The sequence below is a fragment of the Pleurodeles waltl genome, chromosome 3_1 (assembly GCF_031143425.1).
Source record: "Pleurodeles waltl isolate 20211129_DDA chromosome 3_1, aPleWal1.hap1.20221129, whole genome shotgun sequence".
NCBI classification, from domain to species: domain Eukaryota; kingdom Metazoa; phylum Chordata; class Amphibia; order Caudata; family Salamandridae; genus Pleurodeles; species Pleurodeles waltl.
This window is the reverse complement of record NC_090440.1, coordinates 1,443,707,529-1,443,722,503: the sequence shown is the minus strand read 5'-3', so window position 1 is coordinate 1,443,722,503 and position 14,975 is coordinate 1,443,707,529. Positions and strand designations below refer to the sequence as shown.

The 14,975-nt window shown below is 43.9% G+C and overlaps 1 protein-coding gene and 1 long non-coding RNA gene across 2 annotated transcripts in view; one reads left to right on the top strand and one right to left on the bottom strand.

The window, feature by feature from the left end:
- Nucleotides 1-14,975, top strand: part of HOATZ (HOATZ cilia and flagella associated protein) — a 152,753-nt gene that overhangs the window by 75,374 nt on the left and 62,404 nt on the right. Inside the window, exon 4 of the mRNA XM_069225013.1 lies at nt 4,225-4,284. Coding sequence (XP_069081114.1) covers nt 4,225-4,284 — 60 coding nt within the window. The remainder of the gene's footprint in view (nt 1-4,224; nt 4,285-14,975) is intronic.
- Nucleotides 1-14,975, bottom strand: part of LOC138285284 (uncharacterized) — a 227,285-nt gene that overhangs the window by 184,921 nt on the left and 27,389 nt on the right. The window lies entirely within an intron of this gene.

The following is a 14,975-nucleotide window of genomic DNA, read 5'->3' as shown; positions in this document are numbered from 1 at the left end:
ATTTATTTAACATCTGGCCTTCCATCATTCACACATAAGTTATTCTTAAACTTAAGCAATTCTACTTCATCGATGTCTTGGAAGGCATTGGGCATTGGAAAAAAGTGTTTGTTATAATTTATATAAGCCTTTCTGTCAGTATATTTTAGAAATTGGGTCTCCTTAACGCATTACACTTACTGTATGCCCTGTTACAAAACACCTATAAATCTGCTTTCCGCCCAGATAAAGCTCTTTTATTATGTTTGAGTGTCTCATCTGGTTAATCCTCACATTTCCAGTGGTACCCCCCTCGCCACATGCTCTCGTCTTCTGGAGCAGCAGATGTATTCCATCAGAAATTAATGATGGCTTTCACATGTGTTATGGCGAGATTACCACTCTCTGGCGTATGTTCTGCATCTGGCAATAGATTATTTCACTGCTCTGATCCGTGTCCTTCGTCTCAATATTGAGCCATGACAATCTATGGATGTACCAATCTCACAGCAAGACTTGAAATCTAACTTGCAAGACCTCCCTCACTGTAAAACATCGGGATCTGATGTCATTTCAGCTGAATTTTACTACGTTTGCCCAGCAGTTGGGACCTAGATTGGGGCAATCTATGATTCATCTTTTGAGTTTGGTTCTCTCCATCCTTCTCAGAACAAGACTATTATTTCCACTATGTTGAAACCTCATAAAGATCCATCAGCTATAGCCTCTTACCATCGATGTCAATCTTGAATAAAGTTATAAAATCCTTACCAAAGTGCTAGCTTGCTTCCTTACACATAAACTCCCTGACTTCATACATGAGGACCAATCTGGTTTCATCTTGGACGTAATACCTCCCTTAATCTTTGTCTGTTATGGAGTTGTTTCCAAATGCTGCATGTGGCATATTCGACTTTGAAAAAGGTTTTAATTCCATTTATTGGGTACACAAAGACATGTAATTCTTTGGGCTGGGCCCATTCTGGTATAAATGAGTGTGCATTCACTATGCAAACACTTCAGGTCATGTAAAGACTGGGCAATGCATTTCTGATTCTTGGGCCATAGGTAGGGGTACTCGGCAGGGGTGACCACTGCCCCAGTATGATTCGCAGTTGCCATGGAAGTCCTCACAGCTCGGCTGCAACTTCTTCGAGTACAATGGGGCACACTGATTTGTGATTTTACACATGTGGTATCTTTACGTGTTGGTGATTTAGGGCCATATGTACGAACACATTTTCCCATTGACACAGAATGGGAAAAACCCTTTGCTACATCTGGCCCTTAATGCTATATGTAAGGGATGCGAGCATGGACCTCTCCACAGTTGCCCGACTTCTGGATCACTTTGCTGCACTTTGTGGCCTCACAGTGAATTGGTCCCATCCATGAGTTTTTCCCCTGCACTTAAGGTGTGAGTTCCCACTGCACATACAATTGGACCCTACACTACTGTGTAAAGAGGTGACATTCAGATCCATGGAAATTAATATTTACCGATCGCCCTCACATCTACATGATGGTAACCTGGGCAGAACGGTCTGGCCTCTTCTCAGGCAAGTTACACTTTGGCCCTTCCTTTCCATTATCAGTCATGGGGCGAGTTGCATTGGTAAAAATGGTAGTTCTTCCTTGCCTCTTTTATTACTTTGCAAATCTACCTCCACTTATTCCGTGTCCTTCTTCAGAGACCTGGACAAATCACTGATTGCTTTAATAATTTGGGGTGCAAAGCACCTGTGAGTGGCTCTCCTTATCTTGAAATTACCCGTTGAGGCAGGTGGCCTAGCGCTCCCGGATTTTGAGCACTATTATTTAGCGGTCCAGGTGCAGTGGGTCGCTCAATTGCTGGTGACCAATCCTTGTGTGAGACTGGGCTCAGCATCACTACCTTCTAGGGAAGTTTATTTCAATATCCTCTGTTTCCCTCCAAATGTTCTCACTCGCACTTCCTCAGGGTGTTTCAAATGGCGCTGCCCTGCCTTGTGCGATTCAGCAGCCAGTTACCACCCTTTGCACCAGCTATTCCTCTGCTTGGCATTCCCACTCGGTCCGGATGGATACATTCTGGTCAGATTATGCCATTGACCAAATCAGGTCTGTTGACGCTCGTAAATCTTTTGTCGTTGGCGAACTATTAGATTTATGACAGATTATAATCTTCCCTTAAAGCAGTCCCTCGCCTATCTGAATGTGTTAAAAAAAATGGCGTAAAATCTATTTCAAATTAATGTTTTTGAACGTAATACGTTTAAAGTATATCGGGTGCTTTACACTTTTATGGGACCTTTTTGCGGCATTGGGCCCAGTCCAGGGCATCACGGATTCCTGGGGATCTGATGTAGCAAAGAGATGTCATTATACCGAATTGCGTAAAATACTGGGATACCTCTGAAAAGCGTCATGCCATGCCCGGTTTTCAGACATTAAGTTCAATATCCCGAATCGGGCCTACCTAAGACCCAACTATACTAATCAAATATACCCCGAAGCAGTCCCCGATGTAAATCACCAGACGTTGACCTCTTGCGTATTCTCTGGTCCTGTCTCCTGTTACCTTGTATTGGGCAACTATTATCCAGATTTTTACGGCCACGACGGGTCATACATGAATTCCCCAGAGGTGGATTTGCTAGGCTTATTTCCTCGTGCTAAACTAGAGAGCGCCTCCACTAGATTTATAGCCCTTGCTCTGCTTTTCGCAAAGCAATATTACCATATATTAGAAGAGTCAGCTCCCTCCGTCCACTGAGACACTTGCGAGGTTTCACTCTCTTGGATTCAGCCCCACAATACATAGTTACACAGGGAAGAACGGGCTGGGCTGAGGAAATATTGTACTGCTCAGACCTGGGATACTCTGGTGGAGGAATTCAAGACCTGCATCCAGTGGTTAATTTGTAAATAAAAACGTGCCGGTGCTCAGGGCGTTGCTCCGAAACTCAAGGGCGCTGCAATTAAATGTGCAAGCACAGAATACTAAAGCAGCCTAATCCCAAAGCCATCTCGGGCCTCTTTAATACGTTTACAGCCACTGCCTGCCCCTTCAGCTCACTCCTGCAGCTTTCTGCGTTCTCCTTTGTGACGCTTTCAGTCTTTATCTTCCTCGATATTTGCCATTAGTATATTTCCCTCACAGTAAATGCTTAATGCAAAAAATAAGTTTCGCGCCCGAACCCCCCCCCCCCCCCCCCCCAAGTAAGTGCCGGTGCACCCCACCGGCAAACACAGGCTCAAATTCATCACTGCCTGCAACAGGAATGGTAGTCGCCCGTTCTAAATTTCCTCCCCGGCGCACTTTCACTGTTTTTATTGCTTGTTTTGACGGCACTTTCTACGAGCCTACTTTGCTATCATGATGGGCACCCACCCCCGTTCTGGTGTGGCTTCAGTTAACCCTCCTCCTGTATTTTCATTTTACAAAGACACTTTAGATGAGTTGAATGTTATTCTGTTTTGGCGCTATGTGCTGCTGTGGGGAGGGTGGAATAGGGCGAGTTGTTTGAGGCTGTTTCCTGCACTACGAAGATGGTGCTTATCAATCAACTTCTCGATGGTGCACAGTTGAAGCTGCCACTTCACATCGCTAAATAACTTTGTGCTGTCATCCTGCATCCCACTTAATTATAGGCACCACAAAAATCTTTAAAAAAGAGCTGCTCAGCTAACAAAATTGTCTAGGGAGTTGTAAAATGTGAAAGAAGTAATGAAGCTTAAAGCCGGCATGTACTGCCTTGTTTAAGTGTTACTGGCCACAGAGCTGTAACTAACAAAATGCATTCCAGCTATTTTATCTTTCTGTATTCAAACTGTATTTGTGGTCTTGCTGTGTGCATTTCTTTTGTTATGAACCACGACTGAGTGCTTAATAAACGTAGTTATCATATGTATATGGGCGTGTAAGTTATGTCGATCTAAAGTACATGTTGGAATAAAATGATGTCTATCTAAAGTGAATGTGATTGCAGTGGTAGTGAGGTAAGTGCAAATTGAGGTGTCCGCGATGAATAAAAACGCGGGGAGAACAAGGATGCTATATATTTACATAACTGCTAGAAACAGTTCATGCTACATTTTTGCCTTTGGAATAGTGAAAAGGCCACTTGCTTTCTTCCAGGTTTCTCTGCAAAAGCCTACGCTAAAACGTGAGTGGTTGGGACCCTTGAACAGAAGTAAACTATTTTAGTGTGTTATCAATGAGTCTGAATGAACTCTGATCAGTGCTTTGTTTTTCTCCATTAGGCACAAAAACGTGAAGAAATCCTAGCTCTGTTGAGAACCCAGCGAGAGGAAAGGCTCAAGGTGAGGCTTTAGGTCACCACAGCAAGAAAATAAATTGAACGTATTTACAAACCCCAAAGAACACACTCATTTGTTTCTAGGTTTTGCCTCGTTTAAATGTATAAAGTTCAAGCAGTAGTCCTGCCAGCCTGGGCCTCTCCCCATCTGCAGGTCCCATTTTAGAATTGAGATTTGCAGACAAGAAATGGGCACTTTCAAAATTATTTTTAAAACACGTGAAAACAGAAATCATGTGACTGTCTCTCCATTGTTAATCGTGTTAAGAAGCCAACGCGAAACGGCTAAAAAGAAATCTGATTTCATTAAAAATGCTGGTGTGCACACGTGCTTGAGCTTTAATACAAGTGTTTTCAGATTAATGAATAGTTCTCTATGATTTCTTAAGATGCTAAAGCTTAACAGGCATCCAAATCCAAGTTCGCGTTTACTGGATAAACGGATGTCGAAATGTACTAGTGGCAATTGAACTTCATCACAAAATAATTATGAATAATATCAACCAGATTGTAAAAAATCTATTTGCAGACGGAAATGTTAAAAACAATGTAAAATCCGGGGCCTAATTTACAACGCTCTGTTCTCCCAGAGAGCTTCCTCATGCGTGTCCATTGTGCAAAACTCGGCTTGAGGTTGCTGTACAAAAGTGAAAGCCATAGGCCCTCATTACAAGCTGGACAGAACAGAGTGGCATATTTACTACAACAGGGTGATGTATTTACAATGACATTCCGCCCTTATAGCACATTTCCAAAATGAAGAAAGTCAGCCTGAGGTAACTAAAAAAAGTCAGAGAAAAGTTAAAACGGGGAAAAACCTTTTCCACGAAAATATGTTTTTGTGGAAAATGTAAATGTTAATTTGAAAAGGGTTTCAGTAGTCTTGTATGTCTACCATGACCCAGCACTTAAAAGGGAAAAAAAGGACGATGACGGAGGAAGACGCAGACAGCAATCAGCAATACGAAGGGAACCGGGGTGGGTATAGACGATGAAGGGTGGCATAGATGATGTAGGGGAGGTCTTTAGGGATTAGTAAAAAAACAGAGCAAAATAGAGATGGAGTAAGAGCAGCACATCTGGTAAAAGTTACTTCCAAAGGGAAATTCAAGGTCTGACGAAGAACTGTCATTAGAAGCATTTTCTTCAAGTTAGTTTTGTGTGAGGATCACAGGTAACTGCTCACCAGAAAATGGTATATACATCCTGTTCTGAGTTTTCAACCTAGAAAATGAGCCTTAACCTGCCGAATCAGTTTTTAACACACCTAATTCTAACTCTCCATGTTAGATTTTTTCTGGGTCTTTTACCTTCATTGAACTGCGGCAGATCTAACCTGCTGGAATATAACAGGAAACACTTCAAAGGTGCGTAATCATCATATAACTCGTAATTCCAATCCCAGTGAGTAAGGAAGAGGGTTATTGATTGATGAGGTGTAACACCTTCGCAAGCAACAACCACCATCCTTGTCTGGGTGTACCACAAAAGTCACCTTATTGACCTGTGTTTAACACAAGACAAATGCCAATCAGTTGATCCAGAGTTATGAATTTTTAAAGTTTTTAGTGAAACCTTGCAACACCTAAAAGTCCAAGGGCCTGATGTCGATCTTGACTGTGCCGGTCCTGAGAAGACTGTTAAGGTAACTGTGTTCCACCCGCTATAGTTAGATGTATTGCGGCTGAGCTGAAGACTGCCAGGGCGAAGCACCCTTCTTAGCCGTTAGGCAGGTGGGTTCCAGCCAGCCATATTTACATGTTACAGTTGGACAAGCAGTGTACTACCGGTGGTTTGCTGACAGAGGGAGGACATTGCTGGACTCAATGGACATCAAACACTGGCAGTGACTGTGAAATCCAGATAAGTCACACATTCTATCCTTCACACATGTATCCCCCTGCATCACACATGAGACAACACACCACATACACACCAATATCCATTGCCATTCCAACACAACATGTACATGCCGCAAACACACATACACGTAGATCCATGACCCAATAAACACACACTAGTGGTACTGCACCCACACACAACACCACCAACACAACCACAAACTCATCTACACAAACACACACGCACAACTACACACATCACAATAGCGACCGTCGCACAACAACATGCACCTGAATTCTGCAGGTAGCAACACAACACACAACACAATATACCACAACAATGTCCACACCATATGCAAGTGGCACACATACTGGCACAACCACATCACCCACTACACCTCCCTCTATCTCACACAGGCAATTGCATCACACACATACATACATGTACTGACCCAAACACACAACTCGAAGTACAACATGACAGGTACAGGTTCCCTTGCAATAAACACATATCAGCAACAAAAGGCGACTCAGGAGAAGAGTTGAGGTTTCACCCCCTTTTCCCTTCATCTGCCAACTCAGAAGTGGAGATCGTACTGCCACTTTTTGCTTGGTGGCAAAGCACATCCAAGTCTGCTGCTCGGCTTTAAGTGTGGCTGGAGTCCCGCAGTCAGCCACACTTTCCTATGGCGCTGTAGAGGCGGATTGGAATGCTTGGTGGAGTCAGTGGGACTGGGGCTGGTTAAAGTCTATGGGACCGTCAACATCTAAATCCAGTGGGCGGACCCTCATGGTAGCGGATAGGTTTTCAGTCGACAACTCAACAGGTGGACCATTACCGCCAAGATCTAAATCCGGCCCCTAGTTGCCGACCCTGGATATCTGCTCTAGTGAGACTGGGGAAAAGTCAAAAGCTAAGGCCAACTGCAGTGGAGCATGGTTCGGATACAGGAGTAGAGTGGACCCGGTTTCTGCTTACCTTTGGGCGTAGAAGAAATAAAAAAAAAAGTCTAGGAGAAGGTAGAGTTCAGTGGGGCAAGGCACCAAGCTGTGTCCGAGGATGAGTTGTCTTCAGCAGGGAGCACTGGACTGACACTGTCGAGCTTGTGAAGACTTTTATCTTTAGATCTAGACAACTTTTTGGAAGTGAAAAACCTCCAACGGGACCAAAGCTGCAAGCTGTAACTAAAGAGAGCGTCATGAGGCTGGATACGGTCGCTAGGAATGTCCCACTGAACAGGAATTGCTGCTGCGGCGAAGAGCGTAGCAGTAGCTACCACAAAGTCTGGCCAAACGATGGTGCATCATGGGCAGATTGACTGGCAGGACTTCTGGAACTTTTTGCTGTGGGGTTTGGCAGGAACAGAACCTCTAACACCACCTCCAAGGATCCTGGGCCCTGGGGGCACCACTTGGTGGGTAAGGATTCACTCCAGGAGAGGTTAGGTGCAGGGCACAAGGTTTCTGGAGCTTGTTGTGCCTCTGTAGTTCACACAGGAGGCCAGCCAACTAGCCCTTGGAGTCACTCTGGAGTGGGTTCAAGGAGATGGTTCTCTCATCTTCAAGCAGAAAAGCAGGCCTCAAGCAGCAGGACCGTTTCTGGTTACAGAAGGGCTGTCCTCTGAATAGCAATGCAGTTCACAAGCAGCAGGGCAGTACTCTGAAGTAAAAAAGAGCCCTTCTGAAATATTCCACAGATCCAGGAGTGTACTGAAGAGGTGGTTCAGAAAGTCAAATTTTTATACCTGGTGCAGGCGTTTAAAGTGGGTTTGGAAAGTTCTGCTTTTCCCCTTCCAAAGCTTCCTGTATCATAGGGTGACAAAAGACTGGTGTCAGGTTCTTCTTGTGTGTGTGTGTGTGTGTGTGTTGGAGGCAGCAATCTAAAATGCAAGTTGGGCAGGGAACAGCTATGCCTTACTTTTCCTGGCAGGCTGGCCCATCCTACCAGCTAGTCCCCATTTGTCTCACTGTCTGGGAGGAATACACAAAGGCAACTGCCAAGCTATTCACCCATGTGACCCAGACTGCAGGCAGTAGACACCAAGTGGTTAGGACAAGATAATACCATCTTTCTAAAAGTGGCATTTTCGGAATAGTGATTTAAAATCCAACTATAGCATTAAAGAGTATTTTAAACTACAATTCATTTGAGTCCAAACATGTTCTTCCTATCTGTTCCCAATCAAATGTTAGCACTTATTAAATGTAATAAAGTACCCATTGCTATCCAATGGGAGAAATAGTCCTTACAGAAGTAAAACAATGAATTCAGGATTTTATTTCTCTACCAGGACATGTAAAAGACATGCTTACGTTTTAAATAGAATGCCCTCTGCCCTAGGGACTGTTCAGAGCCTACCTTAGGTGTGACTTATATGTATAACATTTAGGTTTTAGACCTGGCAAAAGGTTTATTTTGCCAGGTCGATATGGTAGTTTTAAAACTGCACTACATGCCATAGTGGCAGGCCTGAGACGTGTGAAAGTGCTCCTTAAGTGGGTGGCAAAATGAGTGCCGCAGGCTCACTCCTAGCATTTAATTTGCAGGCCCTGGGTACATGTAGTACCGTATACAAGGGACTTATAAGTAAAATCTATATGCCAATCAGATGTAATCCAATTGTACCAAGTTTTAAGGGGATGTCCCAAGCACTTTAGCACTGGTTAGCAGTGGTAAAGTGAGCAGTCTTAATGCCAACAAAAACAAAATTCAGAAAACAGGAGATGTGAAGGCAAAATGTTTGGGGAAAGATTTCAGGTCTAATACAGTGCAAGCTTCTGTTTGTACTGGGATCCAAATTTAGCCCTAAACGTGTTATGAGGGCAATAGTAGCAATCTGTCCCTAGTGATCTTTAACAAATCATGCTACAGGTTGGTCCATATGAAATTCAAATAGTGCTATGAATTAAAGCACAGTCTTTCCTGCACATTTTACCAGACAGAAGAAAACACCAAGAAAGCTAGTTTATAGTGTGGGTTGCAAGATACATAGATCTCTGTATAACCTTCAATGCTCTGGTTTCAATCCACACAGGACCATATGTGCCTTTTATCCTTCCAAACGCTGATGAAAGGCAAGATCTTTGAGTTTGTAGTAAGAATAGCACCTACTTTTCATGCGTCTGGAAACTATTGAATTTATTACTTGGGCTAAATTATGAACAGATGAATAGACTATAATTGCTACAATTGTCAGGGTTCATCAAGCAGAGTGCATTTTTAAACCAACAGTCACCCTTGCTACACTTTAAAAAAATGCCGTGCTACATGTATTTCATATGCCTTTGCATGTACTCTGCCCTGTTAATAGAAGGGGGCGTATTACAATCAATTTTCCTGAATATGAAGTGCTCAGCGTATAGGTCCATTTAAGATATGATAGGGACATTTGAGAGAGAAAAAAAGTCATATGTGTTTTAACACAACCCAATTGTACAGTAAAATATGAGCTTCAAGGTTAAAGAGGTAATCTTTGACATTTATCAGCGATTTTTAGACTCTTTCCAATACTAATGGCCTTATTACAACCTTGACAGAGGGGTTTCCTCCATTACAAATGTGACGGATATCCTGTCCGCCGTATCACGATCTCCATAGAACATAATGGGATAGACGGGATACCCGTCACATTTGTGATGAAGAAAACCTCTCTGTCAAGGTCGTAATAACGCCCTAAGTGTTTTCTTTTTTTTTTTTTTTTAAGCTCTTTAAGTTCCAGAACTAAATGTTGCTTTCTTGGACGCAGCGGTTTCAGTAAGTGTTTACTGATGCCCACTGCTTACAAGGAATTATCTAAACTGAGTTATTATGAGTCTGGACTAACAAATACAAGTCTAGTAGGGCCTCAGCCATGGCAAAGATTCAGGATGATCTCTTTGTAAATAATTTCCGGTAAAATTTGCTATATGAACTTTTATTTTACATGACTATCCTGAAAATCTGGGGTGGATCCAGCCGCCTCGGAACCTACATTGGACACACATACTGTACATTGTATTCTACAATCCTGCCATAAAAAAATTAGTTACAAGACAAATGACGCAACAACCATGGGTATATCTATATTACAAACCATGAGACATAGAGACAGAGAATGTAAGCCAGCCGCAAATAAAATTAATTTGTTGATTGCTAGTGATGTAAGCGTATTGTAGAAAAAAAACTTCCATTTCAGCAAATATAAATGACCAATCCCTCCCTTTTTAGGTCTAGCTACAGACCGCTTTAGCTGTCTGTTGCATTAGTTCTTGTCTTTAATCCAGCTAAAAGTAGTATAGAGAGAGAGTGGACTTTAGGTCAGACCTCTTCAGCCATGGCTTTCATGTCTTTCTCATGTTCTGCTATTACTTGGGGGAGTCTATCCATCAAGACCATCACATTTTGAGGATGGTTACATCAAGCAGGTCTTTTTCAAACCACAGAGGCAACATGGTGTGTCGCTTTACCTGGTATGTGTTCTTTGATATATTTTTTTTTTGGGTGCAATTATATTTTAATTTTTGATTTCTGCTTTACGGTTCTACATCTTGATGTTTGAATGTTTAAGCCTGTCATAAATTTTCATATAAGGCTTTAGATATTGCTGCGTGGTGCATTGAATCAAGGGGTGAAATCAGATAACAGTGCCCTACACTGAGAATTTCAAATCTGTTAATGAACTCAAGGCCAGTCATGGTTTCTCATTTCCAGGCATACTCTTGATACACAGCTGCTCTATGGTGTTCAGCTTTACCATTGTTCGCTACCTGGATGTAGCTGTTATTAGCGCAGTGCAGTAACACCAGGACCCAAAAAGATGAAAAATCCACTGCACACCAGTTATGATTGTCATTTACTATCCAACTAGATGAAGCAAACAGGCTTCTTGTATTCTCCTTCACTGGGGCGAAGAACACCCTGGCAACGCCACTCCTTCCTTCTTAATAAAGGAGTGTTTTCAGAAAATCCTGGAATCAAAGTTGGCTCTTTTTGGCCCTGGTACTAGGTGGAAGTGTTACACAATCTCTAACTGCATTTGGTGCTTCTCTAAAGTGAACAAGTGGAGGTGTGGATACCCATTTATGAAATAGGTGCCTGCTTATTGCAGTATTAAGAAATTATTTATTTCACAACTCGAAGCGGCATTTGTTTAGAGAGGGTTTGAACTGTGACGTAGCTTGCTCAGGAGGATTGGGTGGGATTGGGAGGAGGGGGTCATATTTTCCAACAATCACGCTGGTGAAAATATATTTCATGAGAGGCGGGGGGGGCTTAAGGAGCATTAGGAAGGGAGAGGAGTGCAGATTGTGAGGGACACATCAACTCAATATTTTGTAAAATAATCATTTTTTAAGATCTTTAAAACAGAGATGACAGAATGTGTGTGTGTTTGTCTACGTGTGTGTGAATCCCAAGTAAAATCCGACAAACACCTCACCAGACCTGCCTTAAGGCACCTGTACCCAACTATTTAAGACAGAGAACATTTATAACACCCCAAGCAACCCCCTGAACATACTTCCTTGAGTTTGAATATGCAGTATTATACTTCCAAAAATTCCATCACATTCACAAAATTTCTCTAAATTCCCGAAAAGACGTGTTTGTTGGGGGAAAGAATGCTAAAAAGGAGAAATTGTCTTAAATGAATTGCACACAAAAGTGGCATCTTTTGAATATTTTTGTTCTGTAAAATCCGTGTGCCAATCATAGGAGTTTTTTCACTTGTTTTGGTGAAACGAGATACCCCTCAGATTGGCCTGAAATGGATTTCCTCTCAAAGAAAAACTTGACTTTTGGCAAAGATGTAATTGAAAAACAAAAAAAAAGTACAATTTCAATAAATAGCAAAATGATGAATTTCACTAAGTTACGAGAGTGAAGATTAGGTTTGGTATACTCCTATTACAGTGTAGCTTCAGGTCTGAACTCGAGTTTGCCCTTGTTTTTAGATCTGACATCAGAGTGCAGCAGTCATCTGCCTGTATGTAATCAACAATAAACAAATAAAAAACACTACTGTGAGAGAGGCTTTGGCCTCACCAACAGCATTTCCTAGGGCGTCCACTAAAAGAATAGTTCTTATATTGCACTTTGTGCATTGTAGGAAATCTTATGCTTAATATCGAGAACTGATTTGGTGATTGTGACAGGCCAGTGAGGCTATAGGCCTGATCTGTTTATTTTACTAAGGTATGGCAAAGGCAGAAACCTCACAGATTAATATAGTGGACAAATATTTTGGGGTTCATAACCCTCTCCGACAAACTCTGGGGTAAAAGACTTGCACAGTGAGAATTATTGTTCGTTTCTGTTAGTGGGAATTGTAGCTTACTTTGCCAACTGTAATTTGATATGTATTTGTACTTTTATGATTAAAAATGGTCCTAATTATTTCACTTAGAAAAATTATGTCCAGTGCGTATGTGTAGGATGGTAGCCTCTTTCTAGCCTTGTTACCCCCACTTTTGGCCTGTTTGTGAGTACATGTCAGGGTGTTTTTACTGTCTCACTGGGATCCTGCTAGTCAGGGCCCAGTGCTCATAGTGAAAACCCTATGTTGTCAGTATGTTTGATATGTGTCACTGAGATCCTGCTAGCCAGGACCCCAGTGCTCATAAGTTTGTGGCCTATATGTGTTCCCTGTGTGGTGCCTAACTGTATCACTAAGGCTCTGCTAACCAGAACCTCAGTGTTTGTGCTCTCTCTGCTTTTCACAGTTGTCACTGCAGGCTAGTGACTGTCTTCACCAATTCTCATTGGCGCACTGGAACGCCCTTATAATTCCCTTGTATATGGTACCTAGGTACCCAGGGTATTGGGGTTCCAGGAGATCCCTATGGGCTGCAGCATTTCTTTTGCCACCCATAGGGAGCTCTGACAATTCTTACACAGGACTGCCACTGCAGCCTGAGTGAAATAACGTCCACGTTATTTCACAGCCATTTTTCACTGCACATAAGTAACTTATAAGTCACCTATATATCTAACCCTCACTTGGTGAAGGTTAGGTGGCAAGTTACATAGTGTGTGGGCACCCTGTCACTAGCCAAGGTGCCCCAACATTGTTCAGGGCAAATTCCCCGGACTTTGTGAGTGCGGGGACACCATTACACCCATGCACTACATATAAGTCAATACCTTTATGTAGCGTCACAATGGTAACTCCGAACATGGCCATGTAACATGTCTAGGATCATGGAATTGTCACCCCAATACCACTCTGGTATTGGGGGGACAATTCCATGCATCCCTGGGTCTCTAGCACAGAACCCGGGTACTGCAAAACTGCCTTACGGGAGTCTCCACTGCAGCTGCTGCTAACCCCTCAGACAGCCCAGTCCCAGGAAGGCAGAACAAAGGATTTCCTCTGAGAGAGGGTGTTACACCCTCTCCCTTTGGAAATAGGTGTGAAGGGCTGGGGAGGAGTAGCCTCCCCCAGCCTCTGGAAATTCTTTGATGGGCACAGATGGTGCCCATCTCGGCATAAGCCACTCTACACCAGTTCAGGGATCCCCCAGCCCTGCTCTGGTGTGAAACTGGACAAAGGAAAGGGGAGTGACCACTCCCCTGACCTGCACCTCCCAGGGGAGGTGCCCAGAGCTCCTCCAGTGTGTCCCAGACCTCTGCCATCTTGGATACAGAGGTGTTTTGGTGCTCAATGGACTGCTCTGAATGGCCAGTGCCAGCAGGTGACGTCAGAGACCCCTCCTGATAGGTGCTTACCTCTTTCAGTAGCCAATCCTCCTTTCTCAGTAGCCAAACCTCCTTTTCTGGCTATTTAGGGTCTCTCCTCTGGGCTATTCCTCAGATAACGAATGCAAGAGCTCACCAGAGTTCCTCTGCACTTCCCTCTTCGACTTCTGCCAAGGATCGACCGCTGACTGCTCCAGGACGCCTGAAAAACCGCAACAAAGTAGCAAGACGACTACCAGCAACATTGTAGCGCTTCATCCTGCCGGCTTTCTCAAATGTTTCCTGGTGGTGCATGCTCTGAGGGCTGTCTGCCTTCACCCTGCACTGGAAGCCAAGAAGAAATCTACTGTGGGTCGACGGAATCTTCCCCCTGCTAACGCAGGCACCAAACTTTTGCATCACCGGTCCTGTGGGTCCCCTCTCATCCTGACGAGCGTGGTCCCTGGAACACAGGAGCTGGGTCCAAGTGTCTCCCACAGTCCAGTGGCCCTTCTGTCCAAATTTAGTGGAGGTAAGTCCTTGCCTCCCCACGCCAGACAGCAAACCTGTTTACTGCGTGATTTGCAGCTGCTCCGGCTTCTGTGCACTTTTCCAGGACTTCCTTTGTGCACAGCCTAGCCTAGGTCCCCAGCACTCCGTCCTGCATTGCCCAACTCGCTGAGTTGGACTCCGACGTCGTGGGACCCTCCTTTGTGACTCTGAGTCAACCGCTGTCCTCAGATCTTCTAAGTGCCTGTTTTAATACTTCTGTGGGTGCTGCCTGCTTCTGTGGGGGCCCTCTGAGTTGCTGAGTTCCCCCTCTGTCTCTCCCTCCAAGGGGCGATATCCTGGTCCTTCCTGGGCCCCAGCAGCACCCAAAATCCTCAACTGCGACTCTTGCAGCTAGCAAGGCTTGTTAGCGGTATTTCTGACTGGAAACACGTCTGCAACCTCCAGCACACCGTGGGACATCTTCCATCCAAAGGAGAAGTTCCTAGCCCTTTTCGTTGTTGCAGAATCTTCAGCTTCTCCCACCCAGAGGCAGCCCTTTTGCACCTTCATCCGGGGTGTAGTGGGCTCCTGCCCCCCTGGACACTTTCGTGACTCTTGGACTTCGTCCCCTTCCTTTACAGGTCCTCAGGTCCAGGAATCCATCTTCAGTTTTTTGCTGGTGCTTGTGGTTCTTGCAGAATCCCCTAT